This window comes from Hemiscyllium ocellatum, chromosome 30, assembly GCF_020745735.1.
Source record: "Hemiscyllium ocellatum isolate sHemOce1 chromosome 30, sHemOce1.pat.X.cur, whole genome shotgun sequence".
In the NCBI taxonomy this organism is placed as follows: domain Eukaryota; kingdom Metazoa; phylum Chordata; class Chondrichthyes; order Orectolobiformes; family Hemiscylliidae; genus Hemiscyllium; species Hemiscyllium ocellatum.
In genome coordinates, this window is record NC_083430.1 from 31,257,406 (window position 1) to 31,279,717 (window position 22,312).

The following is a 22,312-nucleotide window of genomic DNA, read 5'->3' on the forward strand; positions in this document are numbered from 1 at the left end:
GATGCTGCCTGACCGGCTGTGCTTTCTCAGTACCATACTCTTCAATACTTGCAAAATCATGCCCCAACATCTTTGCTGCTGCTTCATGTGCCAATTACATACCTCACAGGGGAAGTACAGAGGACCCATTAGCTGAATACTTTTGGAAAGATACATCCACGAATGCACATTACAGAGGAACTTTGATTAAATTACTTATAGTGTGGAAACTGGCCCTTCGGCCCAATAAGTCCACACCGACCCTCCAAAGAGCAACCTATTCCCTTACACCTAACAGTACAGGCAATTTAGCATAGCCAATTCACCTAATCTGCACATTTTTGGACTGTGGAAGGAAACTGGAGCACCTGGAGGAAACCCACGCAGACACGGAGAGAATGTGCAAACTCCATACAGTTGCCTGAGGCGGGAATTGAACCCAGGCGCTGTGAGGCAGCAGTGCTAACCACTGTGCCACCGTGCCGCCCTATTATCCGGCAAGACTACAAGGTCCCGATGCTCGGCTAAACCGTTATCCAGAATTTGGTCAACCAAAGCAAATACTCCCCACACGTGTCCTTCGGATAATTGAGGTTCCTCTGTATATGGCACAGTAGAATCATGATGGAGAGTCTGTGTCAATTGCAAGTATCAATGCAGAAAAGCACATTTCATTGGGAATGATTGATTTGTGGAAGAAAGCTGGACAAGGACTACCCAGTGCTCTGGATATTCCACAGAGAGTATTCCGGTTAGACATGGCAAATCATGAAGCAATGGCCTCATGGGCTTCTGGAATTTTCTTTCCTGCCACGAAATGCAATGACTTAGTGAAGCTCGAGCTGTCATCCAGTACAGCTATGTTTCATGGAGAGCCAATGTAAAATTCCTAAACAGCTGGTGCAGAGAGACACAGTTTAGTTCACTGCCTGCTAGTTCCCAATGAAAAGCAGTGCATGAGTTTTGAGGAAGACCCCAAACTAAAGGAAAGCTTGGTAACTTCAACAATGTATCTCTCTATCCATCTTGTATGTGCACCTGCAGATACCTGTGGGTATTTGAAAATTCAATCTACTGACTTCCTAATATGGTATAACAAGCCATGTCCATGGAACCGATTAAATATCCTGCTTCCTGGCACATGTTGGAACATCTGTGCAGCAGCAAAGTGGAAACACTGTTGGTGATCATCACTGGTCTCCCACTCCGATTGCATTTCACCCACTCGTTACACCACTGCCTCGCTTCAGTTGCAACATTGTTCAAGAGCATTTCCATTTTAGCCATAACCCATCTAGAATAAGATTAGTAATCCTTAGATTTGGAAGAACATATTGATCATTAGAATACTGGGCAACAATGAATAACTAGAAGGATTAAATACTGGAAAACCATTGGAGTTAATTACATATGAAAAGTACTTCCTATTACTAAAGTTGTATGCCTTCCTAATCAAAACCTAAAAGAAAATGTACTTACCATCGTGAGAATGCAACAGAGATTCACTAGGACGATACCACAGCCATCAGTTGGACAGGGCTTCAAGTTGAGGAGAAACTCAGCCTGTTTTTAATAAAGTTTAGAAGAATGAGAGTCAAATTGATTGAAAAGTGTAAGATTCTAACAAGGTGACACAGACCCTCATTGCCGGAAGGATATTTTCCCTGGTTGGGAAGTCTAGAACCAGACATCACAGTCTCAGGATACGGGATAGGACATTGAGGACTAAAATGAGGAAACATTTCTTCACTCGAAGGGTAGTCAACCCATAAAATTTGCAACAGCAGAAAGTCACATCACTGAGAATATTCAAGAAAAAAGATGATAATTTTTTTAGATATTAAAGGCATCAAGGGGTTTGGAGAGAAAGCAGGTATGTGGCATTGAGATGATGGATCAGCCAGGAGTAGGCCTTCTTTAGCAGCCAGCTGTAAGATGGAAGCTGCTGCTCTCTGTGTGTGACCACTGATTGCAAAGCCATGAAAGGTGACATCAAGCAGTGTGCACATATCATTACTGTCTGTCTGTATGGAATCACTTCCTGCAATGGTATCTAATAGAGAGTGTTATATCTGTATTATAATCGTCAGATAGAAATCCTTCACAACATGATTGTCTATCATCTCTCTGTGGGAGATTCTCAGAGGGAGAATTGAAAAACAACTAACAATGGCTAAATTTTTGTCTTGAGATGATGACATGCTGTTCTTTCTCAATTTTCGGAGTTCATGCCTTCCTAGAGGAACTGGATGACAACACTGTCAATTCACATAGGTCTTCCAATGGGTCCACATAGTCCTCCTACATTGGGATACCAGCTAACTCCGGAAAGGATTGCATTGGGATTCCATCCTCCCATTCTGAGATCCCACTGTCCACTCAAAGCTTCATCTGACTCTCTCTGTACCATGGTGTCCATTGCTGCTGTAGAGGATGTCAATGCAGCCTTCATAGGCCTGTCTTGGTTGTACCAAGATCTAGACCTACCTCCTGCTGTTGCTGTGCTTGGTTCCTTGCTGCTTCAGATTCCATCTGTGCTGCACTATATCACTGACCATTCCCATCATTGTCACCTACAAACACCCATTCTGCTACCAGACATATCACTTTCCACCTGTTGATTTCGGAATAGCACATTTTGTGATAGTGCTTGTCTGCTCAAAGTAAATCTTGCTGGAGGAAGAAACAGTGCAAGTTTAGTGACCAAATTCCTCCAGGTTTAAGGCACCAAGAACGTCTGGAGGGAAATGAGAACAATGACCATGGGTAATGAAGCAAATGCTGGTTGAATCTGTTCAGCCGCCTCTCAGGTGATGAGTTCAAAACTATGCAGTGGAACTTCATTTTGTTATCAATTTACCTTTATGAGTTCCAGCCATGCTGGTCTGAAACATGCTGACAATAGCATCCTCTAGTATGTTCCTCAGACTTCCAGGCAGGCTGCTCTAACAATAAGGAACTTGGATATCAATGATAAATTAACATGTTTCAGACCTCTCTACTTTGTTGGTTGGATATCAGCATTTCCATCCTGAAATGAATAGTCTAGGTCAGTATTACTAAATATTGTCAATCTATTTTTAAAAAATGGGATCACACAGGTCATAAATAGCCTTTGTTTCCAGACAGTGGAATGAAGCATATACCCAGTTAGCTCAGTGGGAAAATGCTAGGGAACAATTTTTTGCACACAGTAAAAGTTCAGCACAAAAGACCATTTCTTTATTTCTCTTATTTGTGGACTGTGGACCAGAAATGGAAGATGTTGCTTTAAACCAAAGAAACTAAAGAAACAGATCTCTGCTGTTTTAAAAAACAGATTTCTGCTGTTTCCTGGAGCACACTGTGAGTTGTCCATGATATCACTTTCCCCTGGAACATGGGGATAAAGCAGAGAACCACCTAGTCTGCAAAGAGAGGACAGAAAATAATCTCTCTCTCTGTCAGTCTCTCTCTTTCTCTGTTTCTCCAATGTGGAGGAATTATAAAGTCTCCAGTAATGGCTAGCTGTCTTCCACTCACCTTTCTCCACAAATCTCACGTTGAAATATTAAATGATAAAAAATAGAAGCAATAGTCAGCCATTTGATACTGCAAGCCTCCTCTGCCATACAATCTGACCGTGGCTGATCATCCGACTCAATACACTGATCTGCTTTTGCCCCAAACCTTTGACTCTTTTAGCCCTAAGAACTATATCTAACCTCTTCTTGAAAACATGTAATGTTCTAGCCTCCACTACATTGTGTAGCAGAGAATTCCACAGGCCCACCAAATCTTTGCGTGAAGAGATTTCTCCTAACTGATTCCCAATTACTTTTCATATGCCTTGTCATCAGTTGACTAAACCTTCACTGCACTCTATAATCGAGAATATCCTTCCTCAGATAATAACTCCAAAACTACGCACAATACTGCAGGTGTGGTCTCACTGAGGCCCTGTACAATTGCTACAAGACCTCCCTGCTCTTATGCTCGAATCCTCTTGCGATGAAGTCCAACACATCGTTTGTGTTCTTCATCGCCTCTGCACCTGCCCCTTTTACTGCCTGGTGGATCAGGACATCCAGGTCTTGTTTTACCTCCTCGTTTCCCAATCCATCACAGCTCAAATAGTAATCTGTCTTCCAGTTTTTGCTACAATGGTGGATAACCTCACATTTATCAATTTATACTTCATCTGCTATGTATGTGCCCAATCACTCAACTTGTCCAAATCACACTGATACATTGCTGCATCCTCCTCAGAATTCACCGTCCCACCCAGGTTTGTGATGTGCGAACTTGGAGTCATTACATTTAGTTCCCTCATCTAAATCATTAATAAACTTTGAGACTAGATTGGGTCCAGGCACTGATCCCTGTGGTATCCCATTAGGCACTGGCTGTCACTTGGAAATAAACCCATTTGTTCCGAATTTTGTTCCTGTCTGCCAACCAGTTCTCTATCCAACTCAATACACTACCCAATTCCTTGCACTTTAACTTTACAGGAGTAGAAATAAAATGCTTCCAAAAACAGTGAAAGAATGAATTTTTAACCAGTTGATGAAAGAGGGTGTTGGTCTGTAAACAACCTTATTTCAATAGCAAAGAGCTAATAAAGAAAGAACTAAGAAAGGAAAGGAACTCACTGAATTCTGTGGTCTGGTGCTGTCAAACTGTGTTTCCTATTTTTTTCTGCTCTTAATAAACATATCTTTTCAGTTTCAGTTTTTGTGTGTCTGTCTGTGAGTGGAGGGGTGTTTTAAGAAGGGGTACGGTTTAAGTTGTAGACTTATGAGTTAGCACTTCATATTTTCACCCACTAACACTGGAAGGGGCTGCCCTATTCCTCAACATTCATGCACACTTTTCAATCTCGTTTTCCATGTTTGACTCATACATGAAAAAATCTGGGAAAATAACTGCTTTGGGCTGCAGTTATATATGAACTTGTGCATTCTACTTCAACCTGGTTAAAAATCACACAACGCCAGGTTATGGTCCAACAGGTTTATTTGGGAGCACTAGCTTTCAGAGCGCAGCTCCTTACAGGCTATGACATACCTCTGGGGCAAATAAATTCTGCTGGTGTACTGCTAACACTAGTAGATTTCCCTATAAATCTAACTTTATTGAGAGAAAGAGAAGGAAGTTTGTTAACAGTACAATTGTATAAAACACTTTTCTTTTTATTAACCTATTTTTCTAATGAACCTGTTCAGAGATGTTCTTACATCTCCTTTGGAAGTTGAACCTGGGTCTCTGTATATTGTATACAATTTAGTGTTAATTGTTGTCAGGCAATGGATATTAATTGGGACCTCATAATGTTTATATTAATCTACATATAGGAGCAGACAGAAAAAGGTGTCTTTGGTTGAAGTTGCGCAATATACAAAGTATGTCTCTATAATTTGAAATTTGTAAATGTATAAAATACTAAGCTCCATTGACCCAGCATTTATCATCTGGCTAGCCAAGTTCTAAGAATGATGTTTATATTTTTAGACCTTTTATAAAGATCTTGTTTCATAGTCGAGGTACTTCCTGTAATTTATTGTCTGGCAACTGACTGAATGTTAATTCATGCACCATTTACGATCATAGACAAGCCAGCTCAACTCTGAAAAACTATCTAATCTACAAAATGCAAATGAAATCAAAGCTGTTACTAGTTGAGTGAAAATAAATGTTGTCACAATCTGTCATTAAGAATGACATCTACTCAGGGTCACATGTTTCTGCTGTGGGTCTTCATCAAACAGAGGATCTAGGTTCTTATCCCACAGGTCCTTGGGCACATTGGACAGGACATCCCAGAAGCTAGTAAGATCTGCAGTGCAGGATTTGCTTCCTCTCTTTTCAATCTCAGTCACTGCTCTGCCTTTTTCATTATGGTGTTTGGACTCAAAACATTGTGCAGCTTGGTGGACAATTTGAGCAATTGGTAACACGCTCCTCCCAATCATTTATGGCAAAGTTGCTGTGCCTCAGAGTGCTTCTGTGGTATTTTGTTTGAGGCCATTATCGCAAAATAAGGGCTCACCAATTTAAGGCAGACAGGAGGGGGAATTTCTTTCTTAGAGGCTAGTGAACCTGCGGAATTTTTTTATTTCAGTAAATTGTAGAAGCTGCATCATTGAGAATAGTCAAGGCCAAGATAGACAGATTTTTAATCCGTAAGGGCATTGAGGGATGTTGGTTGAGGATTATTGGATCAGCTGTTTTCTTCATGAATGGCAGCTGAATGGGCTGAATGGCCTACCTCTGCTCCTACCTTTTATGGTCTCTGTTCTCTCCATGAACAGTGGCCAGTTGTGAGTTGACAAAATGGTGTTGGAGGTGATTTTCTGCCAGTCGGACAGTATCCAGTCAATCCTAGTTAATTTTGTACAAGCTTTTTCTGAATGTTTCTAGAGTTGGCTTCAAGAAGGCTGTTTGCCTGATAAGCATCCCATTGAGTATGAAGGAGGTAGCAAAGGCAATGCAGATGGAATTTTTCCCAATGCTCTTATATGTAACTGATATACTGTCCAGCTCTCACTGCAGTACAAGGGTATTGTCCTGACAACTGTTCTATACGGTTAGACTTATGTTGACTTGTAGAGGTCTTTGTCATCAGTTATGTTGCCATTGTTTGTTGAAGGCTGAGCTAGTGCAGCTAACCTGGTATTGGATTTCCTCGTCAATGATGGCTTTTTGAGCCAATTGGCTGCGAAGGAATGGGAAGTGTTCCACACATTCCTGAATCTCTCCTATAACATATATGGAAGTTGGAATATTTGATTAACCAAATTTGAAGTGATTATGTGTTTTGCTTTGGAAATGTTCAAAAACAGGCTGAATCTCTTGTATGCAGAAATGAAGAGATGGGGAGTGGCTTGCATATCTGATACCAAGTGGACAAAACAATGCAATCATCCACATACTGTCAGTGACCTATAGCAATGGTGATCAGTTTAGTTTTGGGTAGAGAGGTGACTGACGTTAAAGTGTTTTTCATCTTGATGTATTTAATATTTTAGCTCAGTTTGATCTTTGATTAAGTGAATATTCACTGCCAGGTCGATTGTACACAGTGTGGGAACTCTCATATAGCCATACTTGACAGCAGTCGAGGTTTTGAAGAAGTCTGTTTCAGATGTTCCATTGAAAACAGTTGCAGTCACTTCATCTTGAGGCAATTGCAGGATTGTGATGACATTTCTTAGACATTCAAATCTTTGGAGAACAATCCACAGAGCCTCACAATTTATTCAACCAAATGCTTTTGTCATATTGATGAATGTAATAAAGAGGTCCTCATGTTGTGTTTGACTGTGTGTGTGTGTGTGTGTGTGTGTGTGTGTGTGTGTGTGTGTGTGTGTGTAATTCATTTTACTTCCAAAGGAAAGACACACAAGTGGAATCTTGATACTAGCAGAAGCCCACTAACTTTGAAGGCTTCAACTGCTATCACAAAGGCTGTAGGCTTTATGTTTATCATCTATCTGATCCATTGACAGTGGTTCACCATGAATTCTAGCAAAGGTTACTGAGGGATAGCCTAGAGAGTATCAACTGTCAATGCGGATTCATGGTCCAAGATTTGTTGAACTTGTTTTTTCCAGCATTAATACATGGCCTTGTCATCCTTATGAAAAGAGACATCAAGAGAGACAAAAGAGATGTTGTCCATTTGACTTTGGTCAATAAATGGTCCAAGTGGCTTCAAAATAGATTTTGCATCTTGTGACAGGTATATCATTGGATTCCTTGGGCTTCTCGTCCCATCACTTGCCTTTTATGTTACAAATCTGGTTTGGAGCTTCAGCCTTGAAGGTAGAATGCTGCTACCTTGAATTGTGAACTTGAGTTGTTCTGTCAGTAATGAAGGCCATTCATATTTGTTCGAGGAGGCTGTATATTTCTGCATCTTTTTCATTAAATCCGTTCTGGCAGTGCTGATGCCAAACCCAATGCTCTGGACTTTGGTGCCTGCTCCAGCTGACAGAATTCCATCCCACTGTTCTGAAATGGAGTTGAGTGTGTGAAGATTTTCCAGATTGGTGTGAGTTGCTTCTGGTGTTCTTCTGCTTGGTTAGAGTTCTTTAGGGCTGAGACATTGATCTTTCACCCCCTGAACTTGAGGTTCTTGTGATGTTTTTGTGTTAGGCATTGCTTATTACAGACTGAACAAGTCACTGATCTACTGAGTAGGTGGACATCACTTACAGTTTAAAAAAGAGAACCAGAATCTAATTCAGTTTGGGGTGGATGCATCCACCTTCTTCAGGGAAAGCTCACGATATTTTGTGCCAGTTCTATTCTTAAGTAACCAGTTACAGGCTTTCCCTGCGATCAAGGTCCCAGCTCCATGCCAGGGATGGTGGGGGGGTGGGGTTAAATAAAATCATACTCCGTCAGAACTACATATCAAATGCTGACCATCTCTCCACTGAAAGCAGCATATAATGCACCCAACTGAGTCCAGGTCCCAGGTGAGTGAAGGCATGGAGGGGATTGCTGACTGGAGAGAGCATGGTGGGTTGAATGAAAGGACAGGGGTCGGCTCTTAGTGAGCAGTCCTTTGATCAAGTATTAAAAGCCCCTTCCTCTGGGAGGCAGCAGGCAAACCCATTTGGGCAAACTATCCAAGACACATCCACTGTGGCAGCATTAAATTCACACATATAGTTATATTGTACTTTCACTAGGCAGTCCACCCCCACCTTTATCTATTTATACCTAACTGTGTATTTGCATTTTCTCACATTCTGCCTCCTAAAGGGCATTGCTAATACCCCCTGCCATTTAACTAAAATGGGCAGCTTTTTAATGGGCACAGATTTTGAAATGTTAAATAAAAATATTTTTTTAAAAACTGGAACCACTCAACAGGCCCTTCAGAATCTCTTGAGGGAGAAAGATGTCAATGTTCCAGGTTGATCCGCTCTGGCGGAAGGCCACAGATTTGAAATGTTATTTCTGTTTCTTTCCTCACACATTCTTCCTAAACTGCTGAGTATTTCCAGCTTTTGTTTTGTTTTTATTTTGGATTTCCAGTATCTACAGCTTTCTGTTTTTGCACTGACATTGTAACAACAGATTTTAGGGTAAACTAGGGCATGAGTCATCTCCAACCTCAACATTGCTTCCCAGATCCCTATGTTTTGCAACTATTCATAAACATTTGGGCGTTCCGGGTCCAACAGAGCCCAAGATGCTGAAGACACCAGCCAAATCTGATTAGGGAAATCCTGATGTGTAGGTACCACTCCCAAAATGCTGGTTCTCTGTGCAAAACACAGATGTTTCAAAACCGTGTACTAACAGTGAATTCTAATCTCTGAGTCAGCTGTGGCATTAGGCAATGTTTAGTTCCAGCAAAAAACTTGGAAGCCAACCCATGTGAGCCAAAAGCAAGTTTGAGGCCTCTATAACAGATGTTGCACACAATGTCCAGATAAATCTTTCTTTGCACGGTTACAGACATTTTGAGGTTGTTACACAAACAGTTTTCAAAGTTCATTCAAGTACAAGGCAGAACTTATTGAATCAGTGCCAAATGCTACCTCAGTGTACGAGCTGTGACCTGCTAATCTTGTTTTCTCAGCAATACTTTTTATTTGATTTTTTAAAACAAAAATGTATTTTCTTCATTCTTTCATAAGATATGGGCATTCCTGATAAGGCCAACATTTGTTACCAAACCCTAATTATTTCTGTTAATGTTATAGTCATAATGCAGACTAAAACACTCACTTTCTCTGCTTGTACATGTTCAGAAATGAAACACATTTACAGAGTAATAGTGATAGCCATAGCGAGAACCAACAATAAAAAAGAACAAGGTGCCACATGAACTATGTTAATACATCTGATTAGCGAATTCAAAATAAAGTACCAAAGTGGAATCAGGTTATCTCCAATGGTGACTTTAAAACTGCTGCCACAGTAGCCAACCTGCCATAAACAGTATCACTATAAAATATGTGTGACAGTGCAGTGAGTTTTGAGAATCAACTCTTGGCTTCATCTGGAATGCTGCTTTGAAGATGTGCTAAGACCACTCAAGTGCCAATGGTCATGATAATGGTTATGGTAATGATTATTGGAAGACTGGATATATACCTGCCACTGTCTGGTGAGGCTGGGCTTTCCTAACTCCTCACATGAATAAATCCCAGCAAGTTTACTTACTGGGTGCAGCTGACTGAGCAGAAATCTGAGCATCAGGATCACTAATGTTGGTCTCACATAATATAAAAGAAAACCTAGTAACAGCAGCCAGTGTTCACTTGGCTACTTTGAGAGACTAGCAACACAACTTTCCAATTTCTACATTGTGTAGTGGACATTCCATAACAGCTCCAGATCTTCTTTTTAACATCACATTTTGTCAGAACTGAAATAATTTTTAATTGTCTAAATAGTTAGACTTCTTTATGGGCGGCACGGTGGCACAGTGGTTAGCACTGCTGCCTCACAGCGCCTGAGACCCGGGTTCAATTCCCGACTCAGGCGACTGACTGTGTGGAGTTTGCACGTTTTCCCCGTGTCTGCGTGGGTTTCCTCCCACAGTCCAAAGATGTGCGGGTCAGGTGAATTGGCCATGCTAAATTGCCCGTAGTGTTAGGTAAGGGGTATATGTAGGGGTATGGGTGGGTTGCGCTTCGGCGGGTCGGTGTGGACTTGTTGGGCCGAAGGGCCTGTTTCCACACTGTAAGTAATCTAATCTAATCTTTTGTCTTTCTTGGCAGGATCTGTGGTCATAATTTAGCTGTAATTGAAGCTACATGTTACTGCATGACAAGAGAGTGATAAAGGCCATTTTTAAAGATCTAAATGCTTGCCATCTGAGCAATAAACAAACATTTTTGCAGATAATCTTTTCGAATTCAGCATTTCTGCAACTCATTATTTCCAAATATTATAGACATAATGAACTCATAATAGTCATGCAAATCATCAAGTTAAATACGTAATTCTAAAACATTGATATCATAGAGATTTGATTATGTTAGCCATAAGGTTTTACAGGGGGGAAAGAGGTCCTTCAGATTATCATGTCCACACCAGTTGTTAAACACCTATCTACTCTAATCCCATTTTCTAGCCTTTGGCGTGTAGCCTTGTATGCTATGGTGTTTCAAGTGCCCATCTAAGTACTTTTTAAATGCTGTGAAGCTTCCACCTCTACCTCCTTTCAGGTAGCAAGTTTCAGATACGCACAAGCCTCTGAATGAAAACCTTTTTCCTAAAATCCTCTCTTAACCCCCTGTCCCTTACCTTAAATCTATTCCCCTTTGTAACACTAAGGGGAAAAATTTCTTCCTATCTCCTCAGAAGTTTGAACACCTCACTCAGATCCCCTCTCAGCCTTTTCTGCTCTCAGGGAAACAACCCCAGCCAATCTAGTTCCTCTCCACTGTCTCTAAGTGCAGTTACATTCTTTCCATAGTGTAGTGGCCAGAATGCAAACAGGACTGCAGCTGTAGCCTAACTAATATACAGAATCATCGTAACCTCCCTGCTTTTGTATTAAATTCCTTGACTAATAAAGGACAGTAATTTATATGCCTTCTAAACCATCTTATCTGCCAATCTTGCTGTCTCCAAGGTGGCAAGGTGGCTCAGTGGTGAACACTTCTGCCTCACAGATCCAGTGACCTGGGTTTGATTCCAGCCTCGGGCGACTGTCTGTGTGGAGTTTGCACATTCCCCCTGTATCTGCGTGGGTTTCCTCTCACAATCCAAAGATTTGCAGGTTAGGTGAGTTGGCCATGTTAAATTGCCCATGTCTTGGGGGATGTGTAGGTTAGCTGCATTAGTCAGGGGTAAATGTAGAGTAATAGGGTAGGCAAGTCAATGTAGACTTGCTGGATCGACGGGCCTGTTTCTAACCTGCAGGAATTCTGTGGACATGCACCACACTCTGATTCTCTGCACTTCCTATGGTCTTAACGTTCATTATCTTGCCTTGCTAGTCTTCCAAAAATGCACCTCATACCTTTCATGATTAAATTGCATTTGTCATGCTTTTATCAATCTGATCAGCTTGTCAATATTGTACTGCAAAAGCAATTTTACCTTAAGGTGTAATTTTTCAAATGAAATTGAAGTTTGCAAAACTCTTGTTGCTTCAGTAATTCTCCTTTATAATCGCTAGCAATTAACTGTAGCCACATCGAAATCAATCAGGGCATTGCAGATTGGGCGGTTGAGTGTTTAGCACTGCTATCTGACAGCAGTAGGGCCTGGATTTGATTCCAGCCTCAAGTGACTGTCTTTGTGGATTTTGCACATCCTCCCGTGTCTGCGTGGGTTTCCTCTGGGTGCTCTGGTTTCCTCCCACAGTCCAAAAATGTGCAGGTCAGGTGGATTGGCCATGCTAAACTGCACATAGTGTACAGGGATGTGCAGGCTATGTGAATTAGCTATGGGAAATGCAGGGTTACAGGGATGGGGTGGGTCTGGGGGGGTTGCCTTTCGGAGGGTCAGTGTTTGATGGGCTGAATGGCCATTTCCACACTGTAGAGATTCTTTGATTCTAACAACCACCTGACTCACTGATGCAGCATATTTTACTTTATTGTTAGCTAGTCTAAAGTTGTTAGGGAACACTCAATTTGTTGAAGAAAGTAGGAGTGAGATTTTAAATGAAAAGGAGTCAAACCATATTTGCACTAAAAAAGAGTTTTCGAATTAAAGCTTTTTAAAAGATGATGTTAGCAGTTTAATAGAAAGTCTGGATACGACTGGAAACTCAGACATCAATTGTGTGAATGTTTATACAAATATTGTGAAGCTATTCCATTTGCAATGTTATCACAATATCACACACATGTTTATCACATTGCAAAACCAAAACACATGTTACATCATTAAAAATATTACCAGTAATTTCCTTTAATGTACATGTGATTATCATTTTAGATTAATAAAAGTGGAACTGTAATCAGTTTTGCATGGAATCTAGCACAGTATTACTGTGCTTTGTTCAGACAAAATGGGCAACAATTCTATCAAACTTGCTGAAAGTTCAAGTACATCTTTAAAACTATTCTGCTTGGAAATTGGAAAGCAAAATAAAACTTTGAAATGCAAAATACAGGATTTCTTACAGTCCCCATGTGGCAGCTTCATTAATACAATTGTTGATTGGTATCTGATGGCACTGCAGCAGAAATTGTGCATATTCTCACAACAATTAGTTCCTATCTCTTTATAAATAACATTGTTACAGAGAGGTAGGCTGTTGCGATGACAACAGCCAGTTCTAATTGTCATTGTTCAAATGATTTAGCAGAAGAATCGATGTTTCAGGCATGAGCCCTGCTTCAGGAAGGGCTCCTGAAGAAGGGCTCATGCCTGAAACATCGATTCTCCTGCTCGTTGGATGCTGCCTGACCTGCTGCACTTTTCCAGCAACACATTTTCAGCTCTGATCTCCAGCATCTGCAGTCCTCACTTTCTCCTTCAAATGATTTAAACAGGTAACTTTTACAATGGGTTGGTAATTTATCTAATTATTGAGCAGATCTCTGTTTATCAGAATCTTATCTGAAATCCCAAATCTTAAGGCAGGACAATTTGGAATCTACAGTGAAAATTAATTCCTGTAAAATTTGAGTGCAGCATTTTGTATATACTGTATATTGAGATTTCAGGTGAGCAAATGTCTACAGGGTGGAAATGTCTGGATAAGACAATAATGAAAACTGGCATCCTCCTATTTTTGGCCATGCATAAATGCTTACGTTACAGGCTATAACAATTCACTTGTGGGCGGCACGGTGGCACAGTGGTTAGCACTGCTGCCTCACAGCGCTAGATACCCTGGTTCAATTCCCGACTCAGGTGACTGACTGTGTGGAGTTTGCACGTTCTCCCCGTGTCTGCGTGGGTTTCTTCCGGGTGCTCTGGTTTCCTCCCACAGTCCAAAGATGTGCAGGTCAGGTGGATTGGCCATGCTAAATTGTCCGTAGTGTTAGGTAAAGGGGTAAATGTAGGGGAATGGGTGGGTTGCGCTTTGACGGGTCGGTGTGGACTTGTTGGGCCGAAGGGCCTGTTTCCACACTGTAAGTAATCTAATCTAAAAAAAACAATTCATTTGATTTAGGAGCAATTTCTCACATTTCTTGGAATCTATTTCATATTCAGTTGTCTCACACCATAGTTCAATGCTGCAAATGGATAGGAATACAAAGTGTGTGTGCGTCTGTGTCTTCACTGGGGACTGATCCCCTCATTCAAGTGATTTCCACCCCCCTCCTCTCCAACCCTCCCAAACCTGGTGTGTTAATTGGCAATTCTTTACTGGTTGCATCATCATGCGCCACAGTTCCTTACTTACCGGAGTTGGTGTTTTTGCTTCTGCATTCACCAGCATGCAATTTCAACCTCCTTAATTGGACCAGCGAAAATCTATGGATTGGTGATTGCAGAAGGTGAAGGTTACAGGCTGAGTGTCTGTTTACCCATATTTTCTCCAAGCCTATGCACATCAATTGGAGCATATACCCTAGCCCTCTTTAAACTGAGGTGAATTTCAATGCAACAACAGAGTGCAGATCTGGCTACATCTGTTGAGAAAGTATCACAGTTAATGTTTCAACTTTTCATGTGTTGATGATATCAGTGAGAATAATAGAACTTGTAGATATATAGTGTATTTAGCCATTGCAATATCAGGGGAGCTGCTAGCCAATGGTTTTATTGCGTAGTCACAATTTGCAACATCTGTGAGGCTTATTTGTGCCCTAAAAAAAGGAATCTGGCAAATAAATCTGTCACACACTGAAATGCCCCCAGGACAGTGCTTCCCAAATTGTTTTCCCCATCGTGACCCCTCAGAGAAAATTGAGAGAATGGGCTGGTCTGGCTGTGTGTGTAAGATTGCTGCCAGGCCTGCTGAATCTTTCCAGCAATTTCTGGTTTTGTTTCTGATTTCCAGCATCTGCTGCTCTGTGGGGTTTTATTTTGGTTTAATCGGTAAACTAATGGAGGGCTTTAGCCCGAAACGTCGATTTTCCTGCTCCTTGGATGCTGCCTGACCTGCTGTGCTTTTCCAGTACCACTCTGATCTAAACTCTGGTTTCCAGCATCTGCAGTCCTCACTTTTGCCTGGTTGTGCTAAGGGTGTAAAAGTAGCATGATATCTTCCTGAACCCGAACTTCTCTTAACTCTTCCAATGAAGAGTCACTAGACTCAAAGCATTATTTCTGCTGTCTTCCCACAAATACTGCCAGACCTGTTGAGTTTCGCCATCAATTTCTGACTTTGTTCCAAAATTAAAAATCACACAACACCAGGTTATAGTCCAACAGGTTTAATTGGAAGCACTAGCTTTCAGAGCGCTGCTCCTTCAGGTGGTCATCAGCCACAACCACCTGATGAAGGAGCAGCGCTCCAAAAGCTAGTGCTTCCAATTAAACTTGTTGGATGGTTTAGATTAGAGTGGTGCTGGAAAAGCACAGCAGGTCAGGCAGCATCGGAGGAGCAGGAAAATCGACGTTTCGGGCAAAAATCCTTCATCAGGAATGGAGGGCTTTTGCCCGAAACGTCGATATTCCTGCTCCTCGGATGCTGCCTGACCTGCTGTGCTTTTCCAGCACCACTCTAATCTAGACTCTGGTTTCCAGCATCTGCAGTCCTCACTTTTGCCCTGTTGGACTGTAACCTGGTGTGTGATTTTTAACTCTGTACACCCCAGTCCAACACCGGAATCTCCAAATCATGACCTTGTTCCAGTTTTACCTACTGTCTCATACACTGAATATGATTTAACAATTGCAGACAAATTGTCTTTTGTTTTTAACTGGGCGCTGTCGCCTTGAGAGCTGGGTTCTATGCATGAACTATCAACCGACACCAGCCCGTGTGATGATCTCATCCCCTCAGATTATATCCTGTTGAATCTGACAGTTCTGAATTTCCGCGCCGTCCTAAAGCAGACAATTCTCAAACAGAGAGCGGTGAACGCAATGTCAGGGACGTGCTGCGTCATGGCTGGGCGGTAGTATTTTACATAAATGTCACCTCCCTGAGACTCCATTGAGGGTTTGGGAAGTTTGCGGGAGGTGCTTGTAACAGGCGAGGAGGCTCAGCTGGAGGTTCCTGTGAAATATTTCTGCGTTTTTACCTCCGAGAGGAATTTATAACAATGGATGCGTTAAAGTCGGCGGGACGAGCGATTATAAGAAGTCCCAGTATCGCCAAGCAAAGCTGGGGAAGTAGCAAGCACAAAAGTAGGTTTATTTACCATCCGAGTTTACCAACTCGCATTAGCGAGCTGGCGTTTCAAAGTTGATAAAGTTGCTCCGCATGGAACAAGTTTGGTGGCTAGTGTTACATTTGGGACCTTTGTTACAAATGTATGTATGTGTGTCTCCTTCCGATTGGCTGGATGTTCCCGAAACTGGAATAATTCCACTTTTATGTTAGTTTGTGCATGAAGCTAAAAGCTGAGTAATGATTTCGACTTGAAAGACACAGTACGCGCGGTGGCAAATGGAGACATAGAAACATGTCTCTTGTGGTTACAACGTGACAATGTGTGTAACTGACCAAAACTGTCAGTTTCACGAGTTGTGACTATCCTTTGCCCTCGCGTTAAACACTGACCCTATCCGCCTTGGATTGCTCCGATTGCTAGTGATCATTACGATGATTTTTTTTATTTGTTAAAAGCTGCTTTTTAAACTGGGCTAAAGCTGATTGACTCCTCCCCAGGTTAGGTTATGACGTACTCTCCTCAACAGCGCACATTGCCATCCGAGTTCACAACTTTGTCCCAGGGCCCTGAACGGAATGTCAAGAATGCCCAGCACAAGATTATCAGAGAGGTTACAAGCTGCCCCCCCCCCCCCCCACTCCCATCCTTTCTTGTTTATAACTAGCTCCTATAGCCCATCCATTTCAGGTTGATGTGCACTGTGGTGCCGGTGGTTTATGCTCGAATGGATTTATTCCTGGGGAGGGGGGGGGTTATAGATGTGAAAGTCGTGTGCAAAGCGGTCTCCCAATGTCTCTGGGGGAATCGCTTGTGCTAATCCTCCCGCCTAGTGTGCGTGAAATTAGATTGTCAGGAAATCTATCACAAATCAAGCAATCCACATGTTGGACATGGTTCACACATGGTGTGGAGGTGCTGGTGATGGACAATGTTTGTTTAAAATCACACACCAGGTTATAGTCCAACAGGTTTGTTTGGAAGTACTAGTTTTTGGAGTGCTGCTCCTTCATCAGGTAGCTGTGGAAGGGGATCATAAGACACTGAATATGCAGCAAAAGATTACAGTGTCATGCAGCTGAGAACAGAAGTGAGTCAAACAGTCAGGGCAGGCAGGGACAAGGTAGGACTAATAAATTAAACTGCATTTATTTCAATGCAAGGGGCCTAACAGGGAAGGCAGATGAACTCAGGACATGGCTAGGAACGTGGGACTGGGATATCATAGCAATTATGGAAACATAGCTCAGGGATGGACAGGACTGGCAGCTGAATGTTCCAGGATACAAATGCTACAGGAAGGATAGAAAGGGAGGCAAAAGAGGAGGGGGAGTGGCCTTTTTGATAAGGGATAGCATTACAGCTGTGCTGAGGGAGGATATTCCTGGAAATATATCCAGGGAAGTTATTTGGGTGGAACTGAGAAATAAGAAAGGGATGATCACCTTATTGGGATTGTATTGTAGACCCCCCAAATAGTCAGAGGGAAATTGAAACAAACTTGTAAGGAGATCTCAGCTATCTGTAAGAATAATAGGGTGGTTATGGTAGGGGATTTTAACTTTCCAAACATCAACTGGGACTGCCCCCTCTCCCTCATAGCCCTACACACGGATGAAAAAAAACACCATTTCAACTGGGACAACACATCCATCCTGGGACAGGCTAAGCAAAGACATGCCAGAAAATTCCTAGAGGCCTGGCAGTCCAACCACAATGCCATAAACAAACACGTAGATCTAGATACCATCTATCGACCCCTCAGAAAACGAACCAGAAATGACATCACCACAAACCCCAGGAACCCCATCCAGGAGAAAGATATAAATAGAAAGCAGGAGACAACAGCTTCGCTTCACTTGGAGGTCGTCACTGATGGTGTTACATAGCCAGGTAATGAAACGTTCGGATACCAAACCTACACCCTAAACCTCAACCTGAGCTACAAACCTTCTCAAACCTTGCGACTGCCATCGTGTTAAAGGTTTAGATGAAGAGGAATTTCTTAAGTGTGTACAAGACAATTTTCTGATTCAGTATGTAGATGTACCAACTAAAGAAGGTGCAAAACTTGACCTACACTTGGGAAATAAAGCAGGGCAGATGACTGAGGTGTCAGTGGGGGATAACTTTGGGGCCAGTGACCATAATTCTATTCGTTTTAAAATAGTGATGGAAAAGGATAGACCAGATCTAAAAGTTGACGTTCTAAATTGGAGAAAGGCCAATTTTGACGGTATTAGGCAAGAACTTTCAAAAGCTGATTGGAGGCAGATGTTCGCAGGTAAAGGGACGGCTGGAAAATGGGAAGCTTTCAGAAATGAGATAACCAGAATCCAGAGAAAGTATATTCCTGTCAGGGTGAAAGGGAAGGCTGGTAACTATAGGGAATGCTGGATGACTAAAGAAATTGACGGTTTGGTTAAGAAAAAGAAGGAAGCATATGTCCGGTACAGACAGGATAGACCGAGTGAATCCTAAGAGTATAAAGAAAGTAGGAGTATACTTAAGAGGGAAATCAGGAGGGCAAAATGGGGACATGAGATAGCTTTGGCAAATAGAATTAAGGAGAATCCAAAGGGGTTTTACAAATATATTAAGGACACAAGAGTAACTAGGGAGAGAATAGGGCCCCTCAAAGCTCAGCAAGGCGGCCTTTGTGTGGAGCCACAGAAAATGGGGGAGATACGCAATGAATATTTTGCATCAGTTATTTACTGTGGAAAAGGATATGGAAGATATAGACTGTAGGGAAATAGATGGTGACATCTTGCAAAATGTCCAGATTACAGAGGAGGAAGTGCTGGATGTCTTGAAATGGTTAAAGGTGGATAAATCCCCAGGACCTGATCAGGGGTGTACCCGAGATCTCTGTGGAAAGCAAGAGAAGTGATTGCTGGGCCTCTTGCTGAGATATTTTTATCATCGATAGTCACAGGTGAGTTGCCGGAAGACTGGAGGTTGGCTAACGTGGTGCCACTGTTTTAAGAAGGGTGGTAAGGACAGGCCGGGGAACTATAGACCAGTGAGCCTGACCTCGGTGGTGGGCAAGTTGTTGGAGGGAATCCTGAGGGACAGGATGTATTTGGAAAGGCGAGGACTAATTCTGGATAGTCAACATGGCTTTGCGTGTGGGAAATCATGTCTCACAAACTTGATTGAGTTTTTTGAAGAAGTAACAAAGAAGGTTGATGAGAGCAGAGCAGTAGATGTGATCTATATGGACTTCAGTAAGGAGTTCGACAAGCTTCCCCTTGGGACACTGATTAGCAAGGTTAGATCTCGTGGAATACAGGGAGAACTAGCCATTAGGATACAGAACTGGCTCAGGTAGAAGACAGAGGGTGGTAGTGGAGGGTTGTTTTTCAGACTAGAGGCCTGTGACCAGTGGAGTGCCACAAGGATTGGTGGTGGGCCCTCTATTTTTTGTCATTTACATAAATGATTTGGATGCGAGCATAAGAGGTATAGTTAGTAAGTTTGCAGATGACACCAAAATTGGAGGTGTAGTGGACAGCGAAGAGGATTACCTCAGATTACAACAGGATCTTGACTAGATGGGCCAATGGGCTGAGTAGTGGCTGATGGAGTTTAATTCAGATAAATGTGAGGTGCTGCATTTTGGGAAAGCGAATCTGAGCAGGACTTATACACTTAATGGTAAGGTTGTAGGGAGTGTTGCTGAACAAAGAGACCTTGGAATGCAGGTTCATAGCTCCTTGAAAGTGGAGTCGCAGGTAGATAGGATAGTGAAGAAGGCGTTTGGTATGCTTTCCTTTATTGGTCAGAGTATTGAGTACAGGAGTTGGAAGGTCATATTGCGGCTGTACAGGACATTGATTAGGCCACGGTTGGAATATTGCGTGCTATTGTGGTCTCCTTCCTATTGGAAGGATGTTGTGAAACTTGAAAGGGTTCAGAAAAGATTTACAAGGATGTTGCCAGGGTTGGAGGAGTTTAGCTATGGGAAGAGGCTGAACAGGCTGGGAATGGTTTTCCCTGGAGCGTCAGAGGCTGAGGGGTGACCTTATAGAGGTTTATAAAACCATGAGGGGCATGGATAGGATAATAGACAAAGTCTTTTCCCTGGGGTGGGGGAGTCCAGAACTTGAGGGCATAGGTTTAGTGTGAGAGGGGAAAGATATGAAAGGGACCTAAGGGGCAACTTTTTGATGCAAAGGTGCTACATGTATGGAATGAGCTGCCAGACGAAGTGTGGATGCTGCAATTGCAACATTTTAAGAGGCATTTGGATGGGAATATGAATAGAAAGGATTTCGAGGGATATGGGTGGGTGCTGGCAGGTGGGACTAGATTGGGTTGGGATATCGGGTCGGCATGGACGGGTTGGACCGAAGGGTCTGTTTCCATGCTGTACATCTCTGATTGTAACTTAAATGAAATATTGAACAAACCTAGATTGCTGTTAAGTATTTCATCTTTTAGAATGGGTTGCAAGTTTCGGTTCATTTAATATGTATTCCCAGAACTTCTCTTCTTTTAAGTCACATTCTTGAGAGAACTTAAGGTTTTATTTTTAAAAAGACATCTTGGCTCAGACCATGCATTAAAGGTTTGAGGTTAGAGTATGTCTGTATTCCAGAGTCAGACAGGTTCTATTTCAAAAGTATGATCCTCTCTCATACACATACACACCCCACACTCCCTCTCACGCACACACCCTCTTGCAGGCTTACGCTCCATCACGTCCACACATGCACTTTACCAAGCATTCTCTCTCGTGCACACACACAAGTCTTTGGGGTGAATTTACATTTGCAGAATGTTTTTTGCAGATACATTCTACTTTGCTCAAAAAGCACACAACCTGCAGGCACTCAATCCATGTAATATTTTATAAATCCCAACTTTGAGAAAAGAACCAGTCTGACTCAAGGTTGGGATAGGACAGACTCTAACCTCACACCTTTTAATTTATTGTCTGTGCTAAGATGTCACCTTTTTTTAAAAAAAATATAAAACCTTAAGTTATCTTGGGAAGGTGACCTAAAAGTTCTGGGATTTACATATTAATGAACCAAAACCTGCAACCCATTCTAAAAGATGAAATACTTAACAGCAATCTAGGTTTATTCAATATATCATTACAGTTTGCATGACACTGTAATCTTTTGCTGTAAATTCAGTGTCTTATGATCCCATTCCACAGCTACCTGATAAAGGAGCAGTGCTCTGAAAGCTACTGCTTCCAAATAAGTGTGCTGGACTATAACCTGGTGTTGGAGTTTTAACATAGTTTATGCAGTGTAATCTATTGTGTGTGTGTGTGTGTGTGTGTGTGTGTGTGTTATGCTACTAGCTATCTGCTCTGACTGGGTTCCTACAATTGTTCAAGGCACAAAGCAATGAAAAGCTTCACTATTGCTGAAGTATCTAAACTAATGCTATCCATACTTTCTGCCAGTGAGAATTTTAAGTGAAAAGCTATGATGTCCCCAAATCTGGTTGTAGAGAATTAAATTGTTTTAATGCTGAGTATCATCTTGTGAGGGTTGTGTAGCTCTGAGCGTGTTCTCGAGAGTGTTGTCCTATTCAAACTAGAAAGAAACGCACCAAAGTGAATATTTCTATGAAAGCAAAATACTATGGATGCCGGGAATCTAAAATAATGGCAGAACATGCTGGAGGATCTCGGCAGGTCTGGCAACATCTGTGGTGAGAGAAATGGAATTAGCGTGTCAAGTCCAACGTGACATTTTTTCAGAACTCAGAATATTTTGTTCTTATTTTTGTCAATTACAATTGAGAAGTGAGTTGTCGTCTGCAATTCCAGGACCTGAGGGCACAGCTGTTGAGTAAATGGAAGACCTTTTTTGAACTGAGATAAGGAGAAACTACTTCAGGCAGAGAGTGATAAATTTATGGAAATCATTTCCATAGAAGGCTGTAGAGGCCAGGTCATTGAGTACACTTAGGATGGAAGGAGATAGATAAGTTCTTGATTGTCAAGGGGATCAAGGATTATGTGGAGAAAGTGGGAGAATGCAGTTGAGAAAATTATCAGCCATGATTGAATGGTGGAGCAGACTTGATGGGCTGAATGGCCTAATTTCCGCTCCTTTGTCTTATGATTAAACTTATCATTAACAGTTTCGTATAATCAAGGATAC

The 22,312-nt window shown here is 42.0% G+C and overlaps 1 protein-coding gene across 1 annotated transcript in view; it reads left to right on the forward strand.

Moving 5' to 3' along the window:
* Positions 1-16,014: 16,014 nt before the first annotated feature.
* ldlrap1b (low density lipoprotein receptor adaptor protein 1b) overlaps positions 16,015-22,312 on the forward strand; it is a 64,037-nt gene continuing 57,739 nt past the window's right edge. The window contains exon 1 of the mRNA XM_060847466.1: positions 16,015-16,197. Coding sequence (XP_060703449.1) covers positions 16,113-16,197 — 85 coding nt within the window. The 5' untranslated portion in view covers positions 16,015-16,112. The remainder of the gene's footprint in view (positions 16,198-22,312) is intronic.